Here is a 27,015-nt window from a genome sequence, read left to right as displayed (position 1 = left end):
TCGGGTGGGTAAACCTCCCGTATGCTAATCCGAGGGTCATGAGTTCGAATCATAGGCTCCATTATGCAACTAGAGTTCACGCAGCTCTGAATGGTACCTGACTCACGTTAGGGAAGCAAAGTCGGCTGAGGGTAGTACTGACCACATTATCCCCCTGTTGTACGTGGTCTTTGTAACATATGAACTCTACTTCATCTGCCCTGTGTGTCTTGGACACGAACGCAAAAAAAAAATAAGATGGAGAATTCTTCTTGTTCTATAAACAATATTCTCATAATATAATTCGGAAGTATATATATATATATATATATATATATATATATATATATATATATATATATATATATATATATATATATATATATATATATACATTCACACACACACACACATACACACACATATATATGAATATATATATATATATATATATATATATATATATATATATATATATATATATATATATATATATATATATATATATATATATATATATATATATATATATATATATATATCTTGATTGGATTTGTTTCTTTATTGATAAAGGCCTATTATATATATATATATATATATATATATATATATATATATATATATATATATATATATATATATATATATATATATATATATATATACGTCCGCCAGTCAGTCTTTGCTATAGGTTCTAGAACCATAAAAGTATACAACAACACAGGCCGTGAATTTTCTTGTATCGAATTGTCTTATTATAAGTAATGGAGTGTATATCAGTAATTTCGTCCGTCCGTCAGTCTTCGCTATAGGTTCTAGAACCATTAAAGTATACAACAACACAGGCCGTGCATTTTACTTGCATCCAATAGTATTATTATAAGTAATGGAAAAGGGTTTATTTACATAACGACTTAAAATTTTCGTATAGTTGGCACAGTTTTTACTCTTTCGCATAAGACAAATTAGTTCCGTTTGACCATTGACTTAAACAAAATGAGGTTAAGCACATCAGGTAGAATCAATGACAACCCACACGTTAAGCTGTTCGATGGCTTCCTGAGTAATTATGTCCTGGTCAATAAGTCGTTTACAACAGACTTAGCAGAATAATGGTATTCTTAATTGACCTGCTATTTTTAATCTTCAATGCTTGTTAGATAATGAATAAATCTGGCGTATGTCAGATGTTAAAAGAAAATTAAAGTTCTTATTGAGTTCGGTCTAAATCAATTATCCTACACTTAAGTACACAGCCTAGTGTAATCTTTCATTTTTAAGTAGATCTGAGTAAAAAAACAAAATTCGTTGGTAGCAGATTTTTACACACAATTTAAACACATTGTACACACCTTAAAATTTAAAATAACACGCTGCTATCAATACTTTTATTTTTCACACATCACATTTTGAAAGATTTCTGAAATGGAGGTCACCAGAGTTTCCTCCAGGCATCTCTTCGGAGGGGGGGGGGGGGGGGGGGGGAGTCTAACGCCCCCCCCCCCCCTCCGAACGAGATGGATTTTATATAGTAATTATACATTTTTACTAGTGTTCCCCCCCCCCCCCCCCCCGAATAATGTTGACCGTCCCCCCCTGAAAATTTCAAGTGTCCCCCCCCCTCCCCCGGAGAAAAAAGTCTGGAAGAAATACTGGAGGTCACGTGATTAGTCACAGGATGTTATGCGTGTCTCGGGGTGACCTCATTCACGGTGCTTTACCAATGTAGTTACCTCTGGAACAAACAAAAAATACAATGTGTTCCACGTCACACGTGATTAGCAACAGTATGAGCATTAACTGTTTAAATACACACACTATACAAACACACGCATCACACGCAAACACATAAACACACGCGCAAACTCAATCGTGCTAATAAGAAAGCAGGAACACGACACTAGTTAGAAATTATTTAACCATACAAACTTAATGAATCTGGTTATGTGGAGAAAAAAAAACAATATCAAGAATCGAAGTGAAGGGGATATCTGTTAATGTCTGGTGGTGTAGGCCCAATATACTCGACTCTACGCTACCTAGGGAGAAGTCTAATTTCAGTCCTATGCTACCTAGGGAAAAGTCTATTTTCACTTGTTGTATACTTACGGTGGGTAGTATTCACAGAACTTGTTGTATACTTACGGTGGGTAGTATTCACAGAACTTGTTATATACTTACAGTGGGTAGTATTTACAGAACTTGTTGTATACTTACGGTGGGTAGTATTCACAGAACTTGTTGTATACTTACGGTGGGTAGTATTCACAGAACTTGTTGTATACTTACGGTGGGTAGTATTCACAGAACTTGTTGTATGCTTACGGCGGGTAGTATTTACAGAACTTGTTGTATACTTACGGTGGGTAGTATTCACAGAACTTGTTGTATACTTACGGTGGGTAATATTCACAGAAGTTGGTGTATGCTTACGGTGGGTAGTATTCACAGAACTTGTTGTATACTTACGGTGGGTAGTATTCACAGAACTTGTTGTATACTTACGGTGGGTAATATTCACAGAAGTTGTTGTATGCTTACGGTGGGTAGTATTCACAGAACTTGTATGCTTACGGTGGGTAGTATTCACAGAACTTGTTGTATTCTTACGGTGGGTAGTATTCACAGAACGTGTTGTATACTTACGGTGGGTAGTATTCACAGAACTTGTATACTTACGGTGGGAAGTATTCACAGGACTTGTATACTTACGGTGGGAAGTATTCACAGAACTTGTTGTATACTTACGGTGGGTAGTATTCACAGAGCTTGTTGTATACTTACGGTGGGTAGTATTCACAGAACTTGTTGTATACTTACGGTGGGTAGTATTCACAGAGCTTGTTGTATACTTACGGTGGGTAGTATTTACAGAACTTGTTGTATACTTACGGTGGGTAGTATTCACAGAACTTGTTGAATACTTACGGTGGGTAGTATTTACAGAACTTGTTGTATACTTACGGTGGGTAGTATTCACAGAACTTGTTGTATACTTACGGTGGGTAGTATTCACAGAACTTGTTGAATACTTACGGTGGGTAGTATTTACAGAACTTGTTGTATACTTACGGTGGGTAGTATACACAGAACTTGTTGTATACTTACGGTGGGTAGTATTCACAGAACTTGTTGAATACTTACGGTGGGTAGTATTCACAGAACTTGTTGAATACTTACGGTGGGTAGTATTCACAGAACTTGTTGAATACTTACGGTGGGTAGTATTTACAGAACTTGTTGTATACTTACGGTGGGTAGTATTCACAGAACTTGTTGTATACTTACGGTGGGTAGTATTCACAGGCGATCATGGTACTATGCTTGCCCGGACAGCTACTGATGGCGCAGCCAAGGTATTTTGTTCCCCTCCATATGACCTGTACATAAAAAAGGTATTCAGTCATCTTAATAAATATTATACGTTGTATGTTTCTTTATAACAATTTATAATTTTAATATATATATAGAACAGTGTGGTCTGGTAGCTGAGCACATGATTGATATCCAAAGAAAAGTGAGCTCAGTTTTTTTTCGTTCTAGTCTGAAAAATTCATTGAGTCTACCCAGCGTTAATGAGTACCCAACCTGACATGGAGAAAGCAAATTCGGCAGGACCTAACTATTCTTTATACGCCGAGGTATGAAAAAACCCAGATGAACTCTACTTCGTCTGTGCAGATTAGAGTTAGGTGGTTAACGAATCAATATGGTGAAGTCGCGAGAAATGTATTCATGGCGCTTCACGTGTATTTAAAATGCTTGCAACTTCCTACCAACAACAATTTTGAAGAAGATCTTGAGATAAACAGATAAAAACAAATGGATTTTTAGTATACCTTTTTATCTGCTAGTTGCGTTCACAAACCCTTCTGTGTTTGTGCTAGCAAGATCTGTGGCTGAAATGGCTACCTATGTGTAATCAGTAATGAGCACACCCGGAGCGGATACTTAGGTGATAGACATGGGGTGTAGGACCTAACCTCTCAGACAACTATACCCTCCCCCCGGTTAATTATCCCAAATCTTAAGAATGCCTAGTATTTCTATACTAATCAATATCCATCTTTATATCCAGTTTCCATTCCCCCCCTAGCCCTTTTCTTAACCTTATCCTAAATCCTATCCTTATCTCTATCTCGATAGACGCACGTTTTCACGAATCGGAGTTTGTCCTGTTTTCTTGAAATCATGTTTAATCGTTTGGGGAAAACTCCATCAGGCAAGAGTCTTTTGAACGTTTGTCACATAACCCCAATCCTTAACCCTAATCGTAACTCTATCCCTCATATATCCTTAACCTATCCTTTTCTGTATTTATCTGTGAATTTCCGAGGGGTAATAGACCAGGGATAATGTCCCATTGTGATGACCAAAGAGTAACACTACAAATCCTTACCTGGATGTAATGACACTTCCCTTACCTGAGTGTAATGACCACACGCCCTTACCTGAGTGTAATGACCACACGCCCTTACCTGAATGTAATGCCGACGTGCCCTTACCTGAGTGTAATGACTACACGCCCTTACCTGAGTGTAATGACCACACGCGCTTACCTGAGTGTAATGACCACACGCTCTTACCTGAGTGTAATGACCACCTTTGCCCTTACTTGAATGTAATGACCACACGCCCTTACCTGAGTGTAATGACCACACGCCCTTACCTGAGTGTAAGTACCACACGCCCATACCTGGGTGTAATTACCACACGCCCTTACCTGAGTGTAATGACCACCTTTGCCTTTACCTGAGTATAATGATCACACGCCCTTACCTGAGTGTAATTACCACACGCCCTTACCTGAGTGTAAAGACCACACGCCCTTACCTGAGTGTAAGTACCACACGCCCTTACCTGAATGAAATGACCACACGCCCTTACCTGAGTGTAATGACCAGACGCCCTTACCTGAGTGTAATGACCACACGCCCTTACCTGAGTGTAATGACCACACGCCCTTGCCTGAGTGTAATGACCACATTTGCCCTTACCTGAGTGTTATGACCACATGCCCTTACCTGAGTGTAATGACCACATTTGCCCTTACTTGAGTGTAATGACCACACTGGCCTTAACTGAGTGTAATGACCACACGTCCTTACCTGAGTGTAATGACCACATTTGCCCTTACCTGAGTGTAATGACCACATTTGCCCTTACTTGAGTGTAATGACCACACTGGCCTTAACTGAGTGTAATGACCACACGTCCTTACCTGAGTGTAATGACCACATTTGCCCTTACCTGAGTGTAATGACCACATTTGCCCTTACTTGAGTGTAATGACCACATTTGCCTTGATCTGAGTGTAATGACCACACGCCCTTACCTGAGTGTAATGACCACATTTGCCCTTACTTGAGTGTAATGACCATATTTGCCCTTACCTGAGTGTAATGACCACATTTGTCTCTCATGCACGTCCAACTGGGCGGGTTGGAGAATTTCTTCTCGTCCACCCAGGTCTTGACTGCCGCGGCGGCGTCTAAGGCGGGTTTGGAAGGTTTGCCTAGGTGAAGCAGAGTGAACTTAAAATGAGCCGGCGTATAGCTAGGCTCTTATACAGATGATTGTTTTTACAGGTTAATAGAAATACAGGTAAAACATGGTTTTTGTTGAGTTTTTTTTTATTGTTCAGTGTTTATGTAGGTAAACTTCTTCAATATATCGGAAAAATATCTTTATATGTACTGGGTAAATGTAAAATTTTAATTAATCAAAATTTGAAGTCTACTGAAATTTATTATGCAAGTAAAACGAAAATACTACTTTCTGGTAAGAGAGACAACAGGTTATCAGAAGAGGGCGAAAATGTTTCACAAAGAAAGACGTTTAACATGATAAAAATAAAAGTGTCAGCCAATAAAATAGAGCAAAGGATGTTTTAAATATTTTCAAAAATAGACCGGTTTGTTTTTCTGAATATAAATGCATGTGTGTGTGTGTGTGTTACGGAGTGCGAGTACCTGGGATGTTGAAATGTGTGGAAATAAATGAATTAAAAATGTGCTTAAAATTTTAGTTGTGTTTTGAGCGGGTGGGGCGCCAGCCCTGCTCCCACACCCCTCTGGCTACGCCTCTGGTAGCAAAAAAAAAACTTTAGAAAATATACGTATGTATATCGGTTCAAAAAAACTTTAGTAAATATACGTATGTATATCGGTTCGAAAACTTTAGAAAATAAACGTATGTATATCGGTTCAAAAACTTTAGAAAATATACGTGTGTATATCGGTTAAAAAAACTATAGAAAATATACTTATGTATATCGGTTCAAAAACTTTAGAAAATATACGTATGTATGTCGGCTCACCTGATGATGCATACATATTTTCTCCATACGGTGTGTAGCTGTGTTCAAAGAGACACTTCGCGATGTGATTTTTGGCATAGTCTTCGGCGTTTTTGTGCCACGTCTAAGTTTGGCACAAAGAATATACAAGTAACTATAAGATGTTTAGTGGTAAGGTGGGTTGTTATAAAAAAGACAGTAAAGTACCCGTTCAAGCCTTAAGGTCCACGGGACAGGTGAATTAGAGTTTACCTGTTTCCTTGACTTTCGCACATGAAGGGACAGTATTAATCATCAGTTTCAATACATATTTGCATGTAAATTTTTGTCTTGTTTAAAAAACAACATATATGTTGTCTTTTTTGACAATGTATTTTTAACTCTAAAAGTACCTAATTAGTTTGTAAGAAGACCTAATTTAACAGTTTCGACGAATTTAAGTTTCTTTTTTTTTTATTAAACTTGAGTTGTTTTAGTACAATATTCACTTTATTTTACGTTTATAAAACAATATAATAGGGTAAATATAATACTAACTCCGCCATTGTCTGGTCCCAAGTCCAGAATGGGAAAGGAGAAGGGTTTTGGGTTTGGGCTAGCAACCCACCATGTAAAAACAAAAACGCTACAGAAACGGCAACAGATCTAAATCAAACCATCATGGGAGAGCAACCGAGGACCAAGGCAGCTTTGCCTGATATGACGAGTCTAGATGAAAGCCGCAAGGAAGTCTCTACTCTGAAACAGTCCTTAGTAGCCCCCAAAATTATTACACGAATAGGAGCTTGGAATGTGCGTACCATGTACGAAACTAGCAAAACAGCTCAAGTGTTCAAGGAAATGTCAAGATACAGGATCAACATGTTGAAATGAGTATGTATCAGCGAAATGAGATGGACAGACTCAGGCCTGACTACACTCGGATCAGGAGAAACTATAATCTATTCTGGGAGATCTGATAACCAACACCAGGAAGGAGTTGGTATTATCATGGATAAAATATCAAGGAAAAGCCTAATAGGGTGGGAACCAATCAATTCTCGCATGCTTAGAGCCAGATTCTACTCAAGACATGTAAAGATTACCGTAATACAGTGCTACGCCCCGACAGAACAAGCAAAGGATGAAGACAAAGACATGTTCTACCACACCATACAAGATCAAATCGACAGGAATCCACAACATGACATTCTTGTGGTCATGGGAGACATGAATGCAAAAATAGGGGCCAGTAATGAAGGATACGAGATCTGCATGGGTAAGGAGGGGCTGGGAGAGGCAAATAACAACGGCCAAAGATTTAGAGAGATTTGCCTAGAAAATGGTCTGGTTATAGGTGGCAGCTTATTTCAGCACAAAGAAATGCACAAATCCACTTGGATATCCCCAGATAAGCGAACCAGCAATCAAATCGATCACATTGCTATAAATAAAAAGTGGAGAAGATCCATGAGGGATGTAAAGGCGATAAGAGGAGCTGACGTGGGTAGCGACCATAATCTAGTCTTGTGCAAACTACAACTCAGGCTTAAGAGAGTTGACAGGAAAGTAAACCACCAGCTATTTGACTCAGCTAAACTAAAAGATCCCACCATTAAGGCAAACTTCGCAATTGAACTAAAAAATAGATTTAGTCTACTCGAGAACCTACCAGAAGAGGACACCAATACTCAATGCGAGAAGATCCTGGATGTATACACGAAAACAAGCCAATGCATACTAGGACACAGGAACAAACAAAGGAAGGAATGGATCTCAAACGATACTTGGAATCTCATTGAAAAGAGAAGAGAAGCCAAAATCAAAACACTATCTGGAACCATGGAAAGCAGGGTACGGAACGATGTAGAATATAGAAGACTGCAAAAAGAGGTAAAAAGGAATGCTAGGAAGGATAAAAGGAACTATGTAGACACAATGGCCACAGAAGCACAGGCTGCAGCTGATAAGGGAGATAGCAGAACAGTCTACAAGATTATCAGGACTCTAACAGGAGGAATAGCAAATAGATCATCTACTATCAAGGACAAAAACGGGAAAGTTCTTACAACGGAGAAACATCAATTGAAAAGATGGGCTGAATACTTCGAAGAGACCCTAAACAGACCAGACCCAGAAGAAACTGCTGACTTCACTAACATGAACATACATTTTGAAATGCATAGAGGACCCATCCTAGAACAAGAAATAATAGAAGCTATCCAAAAAACAAAAAGCAATAGGGCTCCAGGAGAGGACAGAATCACTGCGGAGATGCTAAAGGCAGACCCAAAAATAGGTGCAGAAACTCTATTAGGGATCTTCAACAAAGTATGGAATGAAGAAAAAGTCCCAGATTCTTGGAAACGGGGAATCATTATCAAATTACCCAAAAAGGGCGACCTTAAAGTTTGTGAGAACTGGAGAGGCATTAATCTTCTGTCAGTACCAGGGAAAGTCTTCTGCAGAGTCCTATTACAAAGAATGAGGAAAGGAATTGATGGGATTCTTCGTGAAGAACAAGCTGGCTTCAGGGCCAACAGGTCATGTAACGACCAAATATTTGTCTTGCGCACTATAGTGGAACAGTCCCTGGAGTGGAATTCGTCTCTCTACATCAACTACATAGATTTCGAGAAAGCATTTGATAGCATCCACCATCCATCATTATGGAAGATACTAGAGCTATATGGCTTTCCAGGAAAAGTCATAAACATACTTAAGGACATGTACTATGATAACCAATGCTGTGTGCGACACGAAAATCAGCAAAGTGAATGGTTCAAGGTAAAAACAGGAGTCAGACAGGGCTGTGTCATCTCACCTGTCATCTTTTTGGTGGTAATAGACTGGATTATGAGAAGAGCCACTGAGGATAAGCCAAGAGGAATTGTTTGGGAACTTACCAACCACCTAGAGGACTGTGACTTTGCTGATGACTTGGCTTTACTTTCACATGCCCAAAAAGACATCCAAGCGAAAACCACAAGAATAGAGCAAATTGCCAAAAGCGTTGGGCTAAAGATAAACTCCGGAAAAACCAAGCTAATGAAAATAAAAACCAAAAGTGCTCTCAAGACCTTTGCGAATGGAGCAGAGCTAGAAGAGGTCGAAGACTTTAAGTACCTCGGCAGCTATATATCAGCAAATGGCAGCATGGAGAAAGAAATTGCCACCAGAATAGCAATGGCAGCACAAGCTTTTAACAGACTCGCTAAGATCTGGAAATCATCCTCACTGCAGCAGAGAACTAAAATAAGGATCTATAAGTCTAATGTACGTTCTGTACTCCTCTATGCTGCAGAGTCATGGAAACTAAACAAGAAAGTAGACAGCCGACTCAGAGGCTTTGAAAGAAGATCCCTCCAACGCATCCTCAGGATAAAGTGGGACGACAAAGTCCCGAACAAGGAAATATGGCGAAGGACAGGATTAAACGACATTGTCTCAGAAGTTAGAACGAGGAGATGGAGATGGCTGGGCCATGTCCTATGCATGAGCAAAAAAAGACTCCCCAACATGGCGCTGAAGTGGAACCCACCCGGAAAGAGAAGTAGAGGAAGACCACTGGGAACATGGAGGAGGGAGATGGAAGAAGAAGTACAGGCTACTGGCAAAACCTGGCATGAACTAAAGTGGCTCGCCCAGGACAGGGTGGAATGGCGGAGATTTGTTGTTGCCTTATACTCCACAGTAAGTAAGTAAATATAATACTAATGTTAAAACATCGTGTTAATTCAATGAGTTTTAACATCATGATGTGTGAATATGTTATGATATCAAATGTGTGACGTATTGTGACAAGGCGATGTGTGACGTATTGTGACTTGACGATGTGTGACGTATTGTGACTTGACGATGTGTGACGTATTGTGACTTGACGATGTGTGACGTATTGTGACATGACGATGTGTGACGTATTGTGACTTGACGATGTGTGACGTATTGTGACTTGACGATGTGTGACGTATTGTGACATGACGATGTGTGACGTATTGTGACTTGACGATGTGTGACGTATTGTGACATGACGATGTGTGACGTATTGTGACATGACAATGTGTGATTCTAGTGAGTTAAGACATACCCGGCTCCAATCAACCTACCAACGGTTTGGCTCCGACTTTCGCACGCGCATCATTGTGGGCTTTTATGAATGCGTTTTTGACGTCATCAGTTAATTTGACCAGCTGACCGCTGACGAAGAGAGGAAGTAACGCAATGGCAATTGGAAGACAACAGCGCATGACGGAAGTCCTAAACATAGAAACAGAACACACGGTTAATTTTCCTGGCGAATTATAACAAAAGCTGTATGCAAGCGATAAAAGATCAAAGAAATAAATCGAAACAAAAAATGTTATTATTCTTACTTTCACGTATACATAGTAGGCCTATAGAGAATGTATTGTAATCGTGCAAAAAAAATGGAGATTTTTGCAAGTCTCGACGTTTTACAGTTCCCTGAGTCGGAAAAACATAGTTTTACAATCATGTCCGTATGTCTGTGTGTATGTGTGTGTAAATCTGTGCGTGTAGTGTATGTGTATGTGTATGTGTATGTGTATGTGTATCTGTGAACACGACAACTTGAGTACCTTTTCAGCTAGGTTGATGAAATTTCATGTATAAGTATTATATCAAATTTGTAGTTCTGTTTCAACTTTTCCGCGATTTCCGGTAACAGGAAGGGGCACTTATTTTACTTTTAATTTTTCAAAAGCCTATAACTTGTTTGCTGTTTCAAATAGATAAATGAAATTTCACATGTAAGTAAAAGATCTAATTCTCTACCGCCTTCTGTCAAATTTTGAGTAATTTCCGTTGACGGGAAGTAGGCCTACTAATTTACGCTATTTCCGATTTCTCAAAAAACGCATGTGAATTTAAAAAATAATAATATTTCACACTATTATACATAGATTGTTTGGCGTTCTTTTTACTTTCTCGTATATACGAAGTATAGAGAAAGTCTTGTTTGCTACGAGATTCTATTCTATTTTAAAAAGTTTAAGTAATTTAAAAAATGGCTTAAAAATCAAGTCTATATCCCGAGTTGCATCAACCGTAGTGTTATATAAGAATATTCGAGAAAGTTAGCGGAGATTACTCCCGGTTTATTTTTAAGTTCGGGTTAACTGGCACATTTATAGCATACCACATAAAAACGAATATATATATATATATATATATATATATATATATATATATATATATATATATATATATATATATATATATATGCAGTGTTACCATTTATACTTGTTGAGTACGTTATTAAGGGTTAAATCCAAATACAGGCCTACCTGTAATACAGTTTTTCAACACATTGCGGTTCCAAAGAAACGTTCTGAAATATAAATATGTCCCATTAGCGTTTACTAATGAACAGTAAACACGTAAATATGTCAATATTGATTTTAGTTATTTATTTTTAAATATTTTTTAAATTCCGACTTTTTTTTGTAGGAATGTTAATTTAGAAGGTCCAGTCGATGGCAGCATGTAATTTGATCCCATAAGGCGAACTTCTGCTTGTTTGAGTTTCTGTTCTGTTATATCCAGGTCAAACAATTAAGGTTTTACATTCACATACATTTCATGCTAACATCGATTTTTATTGTATGTTTTACTAGAGTTTGATTCAGATAAATACGTAGTCAGATATTTCGAAAATCATAGGTTGTAGATAGCGATGCCTAACCCAAACCTTACCCTAACATTCGCTTTTAACCGTTTTATTGCGGTGGGCTACCTAACTCACTTGCCAAATTAATTTTTTACTATACCGTCAAACGAAAACTAAACCAAGATGTTTTGTAACGTGACGGTTTAAAAGTAGCCTAAGCGATTCATAGCGCAGGTGAATCACATTCACAACGAAAAAACAAAGCAATAGGTGACGATTTTGTAATGTTTTTTTAGTCAATTCAAAACCAGCTCTCTACGTGATGGTGTCTTACATAGACGTGATGGTGTCTTACATAGACGTGATGGTGTCTTACATAGACGTGATGGTGTCTTACATAGACGTGATGGTGTCTTACATAGACGTGATGGTGTCTTACATAGACGTGATGGTGTCTTACATAGACGTGATGGTGTCTTACATAGACGTGATGGTGTCTTACATAGACGTGATGGTGTCTTACATAGACGTGATGGTGTCTTACATGGTGTAGACGCTATCATGACATTAGTTGTTTAACTTACACAAGTAGATCCTAGATACATCATAATGAAAACATAAACAAGTGAATCAGTCAGTGTTTCATCGAGGGGGGGGGGGGGTTGAATTGGGAAGAGGGGATACTGGTTAAATTAGCCTATATATTGTCTGTAAAAAATGTAAAGAATCCTATGTAGACCCAGTGATTCATTGGGCAGATGAAGTAGAGTTCATATGACCTCGGCATATAAGGGAAGGTGTGGAAACCCCCCCCCCCCCCCACACCCCTCCTAGGACGGCTGTTACTTACTAACAATATGTATCCGCACCCCCTTCCCCTCTTTTCCTCGTTCCCTTATCATTACTTCTGTCTACGAGAGAATAAAAAGGGGGTGGAAGCTTTAGGAACAGTGACGTTTACAATGGAAAAAATCGAAAAGAAACGATACACTAAGAACCGTAAAGTTGTCAAATTATATTTAATTTAAAGAAAAAAACAGAAAAGCTGTCGTGGCGTCGTGTTCTGACGTAGCCGTGATGTGACGACACCTTGTTGTGACGTAGCGGAGGCAGTTTAATAAGGTTGTTCTCCTTCGTAATTACCACTAAACATTGAATAAAAAGAAACCATTTCATTATGAAATATATTTTAGAAGAAGAACATACATTTAATGTATTTTCAAATATATTCTCAAATAACGTATTTATTTGTTATTCCAATATTCTATTCTATTTGTTTTTAATATTTAAATTATTGATAAATATGCATTGATCTTATTAAGGTAAACAAATTCTAAATATCAAATATTTAAAGTAATAAACCGTAGGTACAGTTCATATTCAGAAAAATCAAATTCTGAAAACTAAATTTATTTTCTGCAGAATAAAATGAACAGTCATGAAGGATTCCATAGTTTGTAAACAGCGTTATTTCTTCATAATTTATGCAAAACATTTTTAATTATTGGTAGTGCTTGTTCCCACGAGAATGCGCAATCGGAAAACTGCGCAACGGAATACTCTGCAAACAGAAAAAGATGTAAATACAAACTAATTAATCTAATAGACTAATTTTTTCATATTTTTATAGCAATAAAATTTATTATGCTACAATGTACACGTATTCATTCTTTGTTAATGTCTAAAAATGTTCGATTTTTTGTGCGAAGTGTACCGATACGCAGTTTTCCGTTGCACAGTTTTTCTTTGCGCATCTTTCCTGTTACCGGTTGTGCTAATGAACCTGTCTCTACTTACGGTGGATCGTATTCACAGACAACCAGGTTCTCCATCCAACCATTGCAGTGGGTGACTGCACACCCAACCCGTTTCGTGGCCCTCCATACGACCTGTGCAATTAGGAAGACACTTTGGAACATACTAGTCATACACAGAACAAACTTTAGAACATACTAGTAATACATAGAACATACTTTAGAACATACTAGTAGTATTTAGAACAAACTTAGAATGTACTAGTAATACATAGAACATACTTTAGAACATACAAGTAATATATTGAACATATTTTAAAACATACTAGTAATATTTTAATTTTAAAAATCTAAAGAAATAAACTATAACAAAAAAAAAAACAACGTGAAAGAAGAATTTTTGAAAATAAGTTAAATGTATGATTTCCTAATTATATTTCATGTTTTCTTTTTATTCATTTTTTAGCGACCTATGAAGAGATAACTTTTGTGTTGAACTTTGTTCTAAATATTTCATAGGTAGCTTCCCATCTAACTTCAAATACATTGTTCATACATAAAAAAGAGTTATATATATATATATATATATATATATATATATATATATATATATATATATATATATATATATATATATATATATATATATATATATATATAAAACTCTTTATTATCAGCTAAGAATCGACTGCCTACAATTTAAAAATAGTACTGATTTTAAATATCACAACTATAATTCATTCATAAATCCACTTGGATATACAACACATAAATAAAAAAAATACAGCTTTACCAGGTTATCTGTTTTTTTAACAAATCTCAGCCTTTACAAATGCACATTCACTCTTCATTGGCACGATGTTATTGCAACATATGTAACAACCCTTATAGACTTTTTATCTGATGCTGGTCCGCCTTAATTAATTGAAGACTACATATAAAGGTAAACAATCCAATTAATTAAACTGTCACCTGCATGATACGCTTATCTCTCTTTGATGAGTTACGTTTTTACAATGACATAAAACCAACCACGGTAATGACACATTAAGCGGAATTGGTATAATTTGCGTGGATGTTGATTGCTTATTAGGTACGTGATGTATTATATTCAGAAATACTAAGACATAATTAGGCCTATATATATTTAATTATATCACCGACTCATTAACTAAAGACTGAAAACAGAGGGAGATGGGGGGGGGGGGGGGGGGGGGGGGGGGGGGGCTGGGGGCATCCATAAATGACGTCACGCTTTTTTGGACGATTTTTACTCCCTCTCCCCTCTGTAACACAACGTCACAAAAAGCCAGACTCCCCCCCCCCCCCCCCCCCCCCCCCCCTTAAAGCCTACATCACCCTCAAATTGTAATTGAATTTTTCTTAAAACATCGATATTTTTCCAAAATCTTGTCAGAACCTAAACTATTTTTATCAATTTCTATTATTATTTATTAAAACAGTTTTCTAAAACGCGAAACAACGGCTAACATATTTTTTTTTAACATTGTTCTTTTTTTATATTGCAAAAGTGTGACGTCACACCATCTGATACATCTAATATTTTCTTATTTGAACCAAGGGCATTAATTTTTTTTGGACCAAGGGCAATAATATTTCCTTATTCGAACCAGGGAACTGACATTTAACCTCACATTAATTCCCCCGCCCCCCCCCCCCCCCCCCAACAACAACAAAAAAAAAAACCTAAAAAATTCATTTGAAATTGTTTGAAATTATTTGATCTGTGTCACTGTCCTTTCTAATATGGCCGAGACGGTACACTGTACTTTTTAAAGTATCCGAGATAGTACACTTAACGTTTTGTCTAGTATCTTTCTTTACTCGCTGGTATAACAGCTGGTACAGATCTGTTGATTTTTAAGCAAGTAAAAACTAAATAATATTTTAGATATGAATGTATAATGGGGTAGCCGATTTGGATTAAAAGATAAGTCTGAAATTTTTTTTAAAACAATATGTGCCGAACACCTTCTAAAAATGAAAATAGTTTATTTTTTAAACACATACCCTATATCCATATCTAACCTATTCACCTGGTTAATTGTTTAGGTTTACAAAGGTAAAACTCGTTTCGAGAATTAACGGTAATTAGAGGCTACCTACTCAACCCCTTCACTACTGCCATCAACGTATTGTTTACAATGTACAAGTAATCCAGATGCAGTGTTATGGATCTCTAGAGCCCTACAATCATTTAATTGCACGATGCGTATTGCGTATTTTTACAGGTGTAATTAGTCATTAAATATCATCACCGCTTGCAACAAGATACAGCAATAAAAAATCTGGGTAAACAGACATTAGTATAAATTGAGGTGGGTTATTTCCCTTTTGCTACTTAGCAAGCAGCTCCAAATTGAATTGACGTTTGTGTCTTCTGTTTCTTCATAAAGGTAGGCTACTCAAGCTTAATATTTGTTATGTGCATTCTTTAAGTTAAATGTATTATATATATATATATATATATATATATATATATATATATATATATATATATATATATATATATATATATATATTGGGATATTTAGTTGGAGATCTCTATTGAAGATTTGATGCTGCCAAAGATATTTTTCTTCTCTCTCGGATAATTTGTCTGAGATCTTGTCTGAAAAATACTATCTGATATATTTTGTGTTAGATATTTTATCTAAGATCTGTTGTCTAATATGGTTTGTATGAGATATTTTGTCTGAGATATTTTGTCTGATATACTTTGTCTGAGATATTTTGTCATAATGTATTTTGTCTAATATATTTTGTGTGAGATATTTTATCTAAGTTCTATTGTCTAATATGGTTTGTCTGAGATATTTTGTCTGCTATATTTTATCTGATATATTTTGTCCTGCTGTATATTTTGTCTTTGATATTTTGTCTCATTTTATTTTGTCTGATATATTTTGTCCTGCTGTATATTTTGTCTTTGATATTTTGTCTCATTTTATTTTGTCTGATATATTTTGTCCTGCTGTATATTTTGTCTTTGATATTTTGTCTCATTTTATTTTGTCTGATATATTTTGTCCTGCTGTATATTTTGTCTTTGATATTTTGTCTCATTTTATTTTGTCTGATATATTTTGTCCTGCTGTATATTTTGTCTTTGATATTTTGTCTGATACATTTAGTCTGATAAATTTTCTGATGTCATGCACTATATGATAACAGTTTTAAAAATTATAAGACACGATAAATCTTCCATTCACAATATTACCAAATAAATAATACCCGTATCAGAAAAAGTATTTACAGTAACGAAAACAATCCCCAAAATAATATCACTTCATCCCTAATAGGACCGCCTCTTCTCGAACTAATACGATACAATTGCTCGAAATCATTATCTATGTTTTCCTTATTTTAATTATTTTCCCCAACCCTCCCTTTTATAATCACTGTTATTCCCCAATGGGACTAATATACTCTTACGACTAAAATTACAGTTATTGCTAAGCTTTTGCGCGTGAAGTATTCACTCTCAATGGCGGGCGCGTCTAATCCAATCGATCAGAAAAATAAATAAACGAACAAGCATGCACTTTTATGCAATAGAAAGTGATAACCAGAGGCGTGCCTAGTGGTGGAGCTCAAGATGGGGAATTAGGGCAGAATTATTATTTTTTGTTTTTACCTCATTATTTTAAAAACACTGCTTTTTATCATTGTTAATGGGAAACTTATAAGTATTTCAGAAGAAGTCTCAAGAATATTTGTAAAGTTTAATTCAATATTTAATAAGCTCCTATAGAATAATTAAACTAATATTCACTAACACATTGGAAAATAAAAGTCATACTTACATACAAGTATAAATAACTATTATACAACGACTGACGCTTTTATTTTTACTATTACATTTAAGAATTGATAATTTCAAAAGGGTCGGTGTGGTCTAGTCGGTAAACAAACAACCGTTGCCTTGTAGTTTGTTCTTGGGTGGACAAAGGCTATGGAAGCAAATCCAAAAAGAAAAGCAAGCTGAAATCGGGGTCAATGGCCTCAATGGTGCTTAACTAATTGACACCTAAGACTTTATAGCGTTAAGAGGAATTTCTTCCAACACTAAAAAATTAAGAACGAAGAAGAAGAAAGATAATTTTAAATTCTTACTTTAAAAGCTTGTCATTAATGCTAATATAATATTTTAACACTTATTTAATATTTTGATTATGCAAAAGGGGCTAATTTTTCTTTACTAATGGTTACCCTGAGGTATGTGCCAGCCATAAACTTTCAATTTGGCGCCCCCTCCCCATATATTTTTTTTATATTTATAATTCAAAATAGCAGCTAAAAATGAGCTTATTTTGGCGCTCCTAGGGTCGGCGCCCGGGGACATATGTACCTCCCCCGCGCCCCCCCCCCCCTTCGCTACGCCTCTGCGCCAGGCTGATCCACTGCACAATACGTAGTTGGTTTAGTAATGTATTAATTATTTATCCGTACATTGAAACAACGTAAGCTTTTTTTTATAACCAGCTTCGTGTTGAGATGTGTAACAAGGTGTTTTAAGTTTAAGTAAGACTAATACCGAGATTTAAAATTTTGAATTGCACATTTTAAATCCAATAATCCACTGAGCTTAGAAATGTGATATACACGGTACTTTACCGTACCAGAACTAAGCCCTACGAAAGGTATATAAAAACAGATCTCTCTGTTTAGTGCTTTAATATTTCTCTGTTCTACCAGCCCTTAACGATGTGGTACAATGTGATGATCGTAGCGGCAATGCTCGCAGTCTCGCAAGGATACGACGCCGTCAGTCTGACGCAGGCGGATATCGGAGCGTTTCTTGACGCTCATAACGCTGAGCGTGCAACTGCTGGAATTGCCGCATTGGTGAGTTGGTTACGTCGTATAAATATTTTACGTGGGGTAAAATTCTGTGTTTGGGGACGGAGTGGTCTAGCGGTAGAGAGCTGGATTGCTAACCCCTAAGTCTCGAGTTCGAATCCGGGTTCAAATCAGTAGACCATCAACGAGTCCACACAACTCTGATGGGTACCTAACTCACGTTAGGGAAAGCAAAGGAGGCTGGACATAGTGCTGACCACACTATCTCTTCATATGCCGAGGTCACAGAAACAAGTGAACTCTACTTCACTTGCCCCATAGACCGTCAGGTTTGAAAGGAAAACTTTACTTTTAAAAATCTGTGTGGGGTGCTCGTTTTGTTTTATCTTTAACGAGCCGACCCGCGGCGTATCATATCTATTTAGTCGTTTTATTTTCTACTTTTCAGTAATTCATAATTTGTGAATTCGACAGTACCACTGCTGCCACTGAAAATATTTGCTTTAAAACACTATTAGTAAGTCGTTAATGACGATAACCCCCCCCCCTCCTTTCCCCCAACCCCTAACCCCCCCCCCTCCCCGTGAAAGCAGCCTCCTCTTAGCTACCTCCCCTAAGTTTAAAATCGTTTCAATCTAATAGCCGTCAGTAAACCCGACTCTGCGATTGTAAACATTTAGCGTGAACCACAGCTCACCATATTTCCTAGAGAGGAAGAGATGGGACTGCAAGGCGCGCTTACAGCTTGTTTTCTAACGTCTCCAAGAAGAGAATTATATATATATATATATATATATATATATATATATATATATATATATATATATATATATATATATATATATATATTCTTTACGGACATCACCGGCTCAGGAGGTGTCTCCCATTACTCAGACAGGTTTCAACACGGCAAACTCCGACTAACTGGCTTGGATATCGGTTTGATTACCGTGTATCGGTCGCTTCTGTCCTTTGGTTCTCACTTGGCTTATTTTTAACCCCACTAAACGCAGGGTAAACTCGTACCCCACCGTCCAGTACTCGGCTCGACCAAATTTGGACCTAAAAAGTTTGAACCAGACCTTCCATCCTCCTTTGGTACATCGTACCGCCTGGTTCGCAGGAACGTCCGCAACCGTGTTTGATTCGGGCACAGTCGCCGCTTTACGTCCCAACACGCATGTCGCGACCCGTCTAACAGCCAGCGTAGGGCAAGGCTAGGGCATGTAGCTATAATTAAATGTTTTGCCTAACGTTGTTGATAGGTTTTCTTTCTTAGAGAGAAATTTGTCAGTGATGGTGCCTAAATTTAGCACACAAGTGGGTTTTAGAGGAAGGCGATGTACGTTATATGAGATTTTTTTCTTTATCAGAAGTTAAATCTGGGATTGCAATAATATCAAAGGTTTGATTATATATATATATATATATATATATATATATATATATATATATATATATATATATATATATATATATATATATATATATATATATATATATATATATATATATATATATATGGCGCAAAGCCTGGCAGCTAGTTGAGAAGCACCAAATGTTGCCTATGTATCAGGCCAGTTAAAACTCAAAATATGGAGGAGGTACTGTGGTCTATTCTGTACCCTAAGTCCTGTACCCGTCACACCTAGGTGAACTTAAATACGGACCCGAGTGTGGGCTCGAAACTCATGACTATCACGCTAGGAATAGTTCATGCTCACTCCCGATCACGCGCTCCCATTAGCTCCACGCCTCACAATTGAAACAATAAAGTGAAACCACTGTTTCTATGTCTAAATTGAAACCAATGTTTTTATATCTAAATTAAAAACAGTATTTTTTTTTATCGCCAGGCTTGGAACGACACTTTGGCAGAATTCGCCCAAGCCTTTATCGGTAACTGTGTTTTTAAACACAGCGGTGGGCCGTATGGGGAGAACTTGTACGCTTCTATGCGTAGGTCTTCGTGTGTCTTCGTGTGTATTCGTGTGTCTTAGTGTGTCAGTGTGTGTCTCCGTGTGTCTGTGTGTGTCTTAGTGTGTATGTGTGTGTCTCCGTATGTCTCCGCGTGTCTTCGTGTGTCCGTTTTTGTCCGTGTCCGTGTTTGTCTTCGTGTGCCAGTATTATAATTCTGTGTCCTGTTGTCCTCATGTCTACACGTCTTTGTGTCGTCTTGTTTTTTTTCTCGATTTTCTCATTTCAATTAGAAGCTACATAGAAGAAGATTTCAACAGTGCCCGTTATATCTATTATAAAGGGCCCCATATCTAGTTCATAGTTTAACAATGCCCTTCCTGCCTAGCTCATATTATAACAATGCCCTTCCTGTCTAGCTCATAGTTTAACAATGCCTTTCCCTGACTCATTTAGCTGCAAACACTGACCACCCCACCATAGCCGGGAAAGCGGTCAAGCAATGGATAGCAGAGAAATCCGTACAGACACCTGATTGGTCCTGCATTACGTCATCGCCGACCTGTGGTCACTATTCTCAGGTCAGATGTTTGTATTGCTGCCCTAAGGCAAAGGTTACGTTAGTTGCTAATCCATTATACAGATCGCAACTATTAAGAGTGACTAGAGAATCTATCCGTCTATCCTATATATATATATATATATATATATATATATAAATATATATATATATATATATATATATATATATATATATATATATATATATATATATATATATATATATATATATATATATATATATATATATATATATATATATATATATATATATATATATATATATATATTCTTTGGGCGGTAGAAAAAGCAATGCGTTAGTCTATAATTTTAAAACATTATCTTGCCAAGCCATGTTTGAATTAGAGAAAAAACAAAATTGTTTGTCTATTTGGGAAATTTTCTTGCAAGGTAATGTATATTGGGATAGTCTACTTTATAACAGTATCAGATATGTAATGGAATTTCCACGCCCAAACTAAATAAACTAATAGTTACTAGAAAAACAATTTGAGTAGAATAACTTGATGGGATCCACAATCAGACAAGAAACTCTATTGCTTCAATTTTAAAAAAATTAGCAAGCAAACCCCCAGGATAATTCTCTACTATTCTAAACCGTATACACATAGTAGTGTATGGTGGGAATTCCCAACGGGAATCTGCTAGGGGGTATGGTTACGCAGTATCTATCTATATATATAATTCTCTTCATGGAGACCATAGAAAACACCAAGCTGTAAGCGCGCCTAGCAGCCCCCTCTCTTCCGCTCTAGGCATATCCCTACCTACCCCATCCCCACATGGTCTGGTGAGCTGTGGTTCACGGTAAAGGTTTACAATCGTAGAGCCGGGTTTAGTGACGGCTATTAGGGGGCAGATAATTTAGTTTGAAACGATTTTAAATTTAGGGGAGGTAACTAAGAGGAGGCTGCTTTCACGGGTGGGGGGTAGGGGTTGGGGAAAGGAGGGGGGGGGGTATCGTCCTTAACGAGCTACTGATAGTGTTTTAAAGCAAATATATTCAGTGGCAGCATTGGTACTGTCGAATTTACAAATTATGAATTACTGAAAAGTAGAAAATAAAACAACTAAATAGCGGCATGTGATACGCCGCGGGTCGGCTCGTATAGAATAAAATAAAAGGACGGGTTTCGAACCCTCAACTTTCTCCACTCGTCGAAATGACTTAATCTTCTTTACCTCTAGTGGAACATAGAGCCTGTACCATAAGCATCCAATTTTTTGATCTCGGATATTGATTTAGCAGCCTCCCAAGACATCCCTGCTGTCTTCAGTTCTTCAGGAAGTCTCCGCCTCCAGGTCTGTCTAGGACGCCCTCTCTTTCGCCTTCCACTCAAGTGCCTAATTTGTCCAAATAGTAATTTGTATTACTTCCGACAGAAGAACTAGCACTGATGTAGGCAAACTTCAGGTTATTGTTAACCCTAGACATCCTGTCAATAACCCCCCCCCCCCCCCCATGTATATTCCCCCTCCTCCAACCGCTATGTTGTATTGTAGTGTTGAGCAATGAATGTTCCCAGAGCATCGTGTTTTGACAGACAGAACTTAGGTCAGGGGTCGGCAACCTGCGGCTCGCGAGCCGCATGCGGCTCTTTTGATGTCAAGTGGCGGCTCTCAAGTTCCATGCACAAATGTTAGAAATTATTGTATCATTTTATTTTCAAAACCCATGACAAATTATATACTGTAAAGAAACACAAGTTTAAACATAATAAAAACTCTAATCAGCGAACAATGAGAATAGGTGGAGTAGAGAGTATTCGGACAGATGACAGCCGCTTGGGCACCAAGCCCAGCCCCACAGCAGTGCAATACTGTCACTTCCCGAGTGCCGACTTTTTCGAATATCTTTAAGTGGGGAATGTTATTTTATTCAGAATGCATTTCCCTATCTGTCAGTAATCATTAATATGACCTGAGTGACGTAGTGTTTTTGTTGTTAGCTTCCTACGGTTGAGCTAGGTACTGGACTGTGGGGTACGAGTTTACCCTGATTGTAGGAAAAAAAGTCACAGGAAAAAAAAACACAGGAAAAAAAAACACAGAAAAAAAGTCACAGGAAAAAAAGTCACAGGAAAAAAAGTCACAGGAAAAAAAGTCACAGGAAAAAAAGTCACAAATATATATTTGCATGATATTTGTTAATACTTTTATGTATTAAATATTTAGAGAGTGCAAATTAACTTAGGATTAATTAAATGTAATGTAATGTAATGTGTGTAGGCTGTATACGCATAGGAATTTTTATAATTCATCTAAAAATATTTATTATGAAGTATGTAGATTGTAATTTTGTTAAACTTAAGATTAGTAGCATATAATATAATGCTCTAAAGTCCACGGTTTTCATCGTGTTTTTTTTTAATACCAATATTAAATTACCGTGAAATGGTAAGTTCATCTGACTTGCTGCCCTCAACTCATGGCAACAATAGTCATGTTTAGTTCAACCACCTTTACTGCGCACACTTATCACGCTCATTACATAACAAAACTTGGGATCAAAACAGAAAGCCGACAAGGTTCAAAGGCTGTCATTGACGCGTAACGTCAGCAACACAAAATATGTTCGGACAATGCCTACCGAGGAGAGGCCGACCAGAGAATAGCCTTCGGCAAAATTTACCTACATTTCTTTTATAATTAACTTTTCTACCGCGTATTTAACTAAATACATAACAAAAGTTGAGATTGTTGTGTAAATTATCTTAGAGTATTTTTTACTTACAATTGTTATATATCATAATGCTTTTAACGTCTATAAATAATTCATGCTATCAAAAAATAGAACCCACAACAATAAACTTACAAAATTTTACAATTCTTAACAAATTAATAAAAACATTTCTAAAAAGATTTTTGTGACTTTTTTTCTGTGACTTTATTTCTGTGACTTTTTTTCCGATAAAATTTTTCCACTGTGACTTTTTTCTGTGACTTTTTTTCCTAGCAAAAACTGTGACTTTTTTTCTGTGTTTTTTTTTCCTGTGACTTTTTTTCCGTTATGTGGGGTGGAAGATAAGCCTGGTGAGCACCAAAGGACAGAAGCGACCGATTCACGGTAATCAAACCGATATTCAAGCCAGTTAGTCGGAGTTTGCCGTTTTGAGGCCTGCCTGGCTAATGGGAGACACCTCCTGAGCCGGTGATGTCAGTAAAGAAAAAAAAAAGTTAAGAGCTTCAAAAGTGGATTGGGATAGTCCTATAATTATATTAATTGATAACTAAGTTTATCATAGCAGAGCTAGCTAAAATAATTTAATATGTTTTGTGCGAAACATTTGTATGTTTTTATATGAATAAATATTATTTAATATTTATATCTATTTATTTTAAATACAAAAATTAAACTTATTTACCTAATCCTAATCAAATACCAAATATAAAAATAAAAATGTTCGTGGCTCTTTAAAACCTGGAAAATTTTGTAAATTGTTACTTTTGGCTCTTCCGTCTCAAAAGGTTGCCGACCCCTGACTTAGGTCATAGTTTTAACATTCTGATTGTCCCTAAGATTCGAGGGAGTCAAAAATAGAAGCGTTGTTCAAATATTTGCTTGTTATAATTGCTTGTCTAGCAGTTGGTATTGTATCAACAAATGTTAAATTAATATTAAAGTATTGAAAAATTATTTGGTGGCAGCTGCAATTCAATTAAGAAGATTATTAAACATTATAAAATAAATACTTATTTTTAATTATAAGTTCTTATTTATTCTTTTATTGATTAAGTAATTATCCATCTGTCTGTCACAATAAATACATTTGTTTTCGTTTAATTGATTTAAAGTTTCTGATTGAAAGTTGTTTCCCCTGTTTTAGTTACATGCATCATCTAAGATACATGTTTCTATATGACGTCCACCCTAAATACCTATAGCTTAACTTTTTTCTCTCTAAATTTACAAATAATATGTAACCTAATAAGTGAGGGGGGAATTTACAGGTAGCGGGTAGGTAATTTACAGGCATTAATTGCAAGGGGATAATTGATCTGGAAGTAACAGCAAGTAATAGCTGATTGGCTGTAAGTGTCCTACACACATTAAACACCTTGCTCAAACCAGAAAATAGAATCGCCTGTTTAGATTGGGCTCTTCCACCCTACCAACACCCCCATCAACCCCCCACTCCATCACCCCCCACCTCATATAAACCCCCACCTACATCAACCCCCACCCCCATCAACCACACCAACACTCCAATCAACCCTCACTCCCACCAACATCCCCATCAACCCTCACCCCCACCCCCACCAACACCCACACAACCCCCCCCTACCTTGTCAGCAGCACGTGTAGAATTCAGTTGACAAAGTTAAAGAAGCGGCCGGAATCTCATGGACCGACCTTAGGAGAATTGCTCAAATCCCAGTCATTTTGGAAAGGTGCAGTTGCCTAAAGATACTAGGAAAAAATAAACCGGGAGTGATCTCCCCTAAACTTTCTCGAATATTCTAATATAAAATTACGAGGGATGGCAACTCAGGACATAGACAATATTTGTTACCATTTTTAATTACTTAAACTTTTTTATAATAGAATAGAATCTCGTAAAAAAAAGAATTGCACACCAAGTGAAAAGTTTCCCTTTCAAACCTGACGGTCTATGGGGCTAGTAAAGTAGAGTTCACTTGTTTTTGTGACCTCGGCATATGAAGAGATAGTGTGGTCAGCACTATGCCCAGCCGCCTTTACTTTCCCTAACAGGAGTTAGGTACCCATCAGAGTTGGGTGGACTCAGGGACGGTCTACTGACTTGAACTCAGATTCGAACTCGAAAATAGCGTAAATTAGTACTTCCGGTCAACGGAAATTACTCAAAATTTGACAGAAGGTAGAGAATTAGATCTTTTACTTACGTGTGAAATTTCATGTATCTATCTAAAATAGTACGCAACTTATAGGCTTTTGAAAAATTCAAAGTAGAAAAAGTACCACTTCCGCTTATCGGAAATCACTCAAAAGTTGATACGGATCTACGATTTTGATAAAATACTTATATATGAAATTTCATCAACCTAGCTGTAACGGTACTCAAGCTATCGTGTTTACACACAGACAGACACACAGACACACAGACATACGGACAGAATTGCAAAGTCCAGTTTTTACGAATCGATAACGCATAAAACGCCAAAACGTTGATATATTTGTATTTATAATTTTTGCCTGATTAAAATAAGTCCTCTATACTCCGGATGTGATGAATGACTGAGGTGTAAAACGGTGAAAACTGTCAAAATTTCGTTATTTTTGTGCACGATTACAATACTTTCTCTATACTTCGTATATACGAGAAAGTAAAAAAGAATCCACGAAAATGACGATGTTCTGTTTGAGGAATTTTCGCTCACATATTTTTATACTATCACCTCTGCCACTCGTATGACCGCACTGATGTATTAACTTTCTACCTTATCTCCCTTCCCCCATGTGACAGGTTGTGTGGGGTAAATCTTTACAAGTCGGATGTGCCATCATCCACTGCCCCACGGAGACCAAAGCTTGGCCAAACATGGTCGTCTGCGAATATTTTCCACGGTACGTACATACACTGCCTACTGGTGTTACCGTTATTGAATAATGTGAATACATAAATTGAATATGATTTAAGTTATCTATTATCGATCATTTTTAATGGAATACTTTTTTTTTTACTTACCTACGTGCATATAAACTCCCCCCTCCCCTCCACAATTACGCTTCATCTGTATACAACTTTTTTTTTCAGCGGCAACTTTGTTGGACAAAAGCCTTTCTAAAATATGACGTCACACGTCAGAAGTTCAGCGACTCGTCTACAGTATATACTACTATCGAAATAAAAAAAAAACCCAACTTACTTACTTTATAATATTAATCTCTCTACAATAAACGATTGTTAGGGTATCCAAAATTAAATTATATTTCTTGATTCTATTTAATTACATGTCTCAATATGTCTTCTTAAATGAATAAAGGTTTTAAAAAATAATAGCTTAGTTATCTTTACAAACTTTATAAATCTGCGAATATTTTGATTACATATTTCTCTATTTATTACTTT

The 27,015-nt window shown here is 36.8% G+C and overlaps 2 protein-coding genes across 2 annotated transcripts; one reads left to right on the top strand and one right to left on the bottom strand.

The window, feature by feature from the left end:
* Positions 1-1,617: 1,617 nt before the first annotated feature.
* LOC131956687 (uncharacterized) lies at positions 1,618-10,442 on the bottom strand. Its single transcript, XM_059321237.1, has 5 exons — positions 10,363-10,442; positions 6,299-6,401; positions 5,373-5,494; positions 3,268-3,359; positions 1,618-1,714 (listed from the first exon to the last, which is right to left on the bottom strand). The coding sequence occupies exons 2-5, from the start codon at positions 6,312-6,314 to the stop codon at positions 1,687-1,689; spliced, it is 258 nt and encodes an 85-aa protein (XP_059177220.1). The 5' UTR covers positions 6,315-6,401; positions 10,363-10,442; the 3' UTR covers positions 1,618-1,686.
* Positions 10,443-18,362: 7,920 nt separating this feature from the next.
* Positions 18,363-26,731, top strand: LOC131956678 (uncharacterized). Its single transcript, XM_059321222.1, has 5 exons — positions 18,363-18,508; positions 20,320-20,422; positions 20,837-20,961; positions 26,410-26,510; positions 26,701-26,731. The coding sequence occupies exons 1-5, from the start codon at positions 18,368-18,370 to the stop codon at positions 26,729-26,731; spliced, it is 501 nt and encodes a 166-aa protein (XP_059177205.1). The 5' UTR covers positions 18,363-18,367.
* Positions 26,732-27,015: the final 284 nt, after the last annotated feature.

The sequence above is a fragment of the Physella acuta genome, unplaced genomic scaffold (assembly GCF_028476545.2).
Source record: "Physella acuta isolate Inbredline_101_S28 unplaced genomic scaffold, ASM2847654v3 ptg001169l, whole genome shotgun sequence".
Taxonomy (NCBI): domain Eukaryota; kingdom Metazoa; phylum Mollusca; class Gastropoda; family Physidae; genus Physella; species Physella acuta.
Note: the sequence above shows the minus strand (reverse complement) of the source record. Positions and strands in the feature narration are given on the sequence as shown.

What these genes read in the sequence shown, in the direction of transcription:
- LOC131956687 (XM_059321237.1), bottom strand. An exon ending in AATGTGGTCATTACACTCAG is followed by an intron (nt 3,360 to 5,372) that starts GTAAGGGCAAAT and finishes TTTTATGTACAG; the next exon opens with GTCATATGGAGGGGAACAAA. An exon ending in GCCTGTGAATACTACCCACC is followed by an intron (nt 1,715 to 3,267) that starts GTAAGTATACAA and finishes TGTTTGTTCCAG; the next exon opens with AGGTAACTACATTGGTAAAG.
- LOC131956678 (XM_059321222.1), top strand. Translation starts at nt 18,368, where the DNA reads ATGTGGTACAATGTGATGATCGTAGCGGCAATGCTCGCAGTCTCGCAA. An exon ending in GAACTTGTACGCTTCTATGC is followed by an intron (nt 20,423 to 20,836) that starts GTAGGTCTTCGT and finishes TGACTCATTTAG; the next exon opens with CTGCAAACACTGACCACCCC. An exon ending in GTCTGCGAATATTTTCCACG is followed by an intron (nt 26,511 to 26,700) that starts GTACGTACATAC and finishes TTTTTTTTTCAG; the next exon opens with CGGCAACTTTGTTGGACAAA.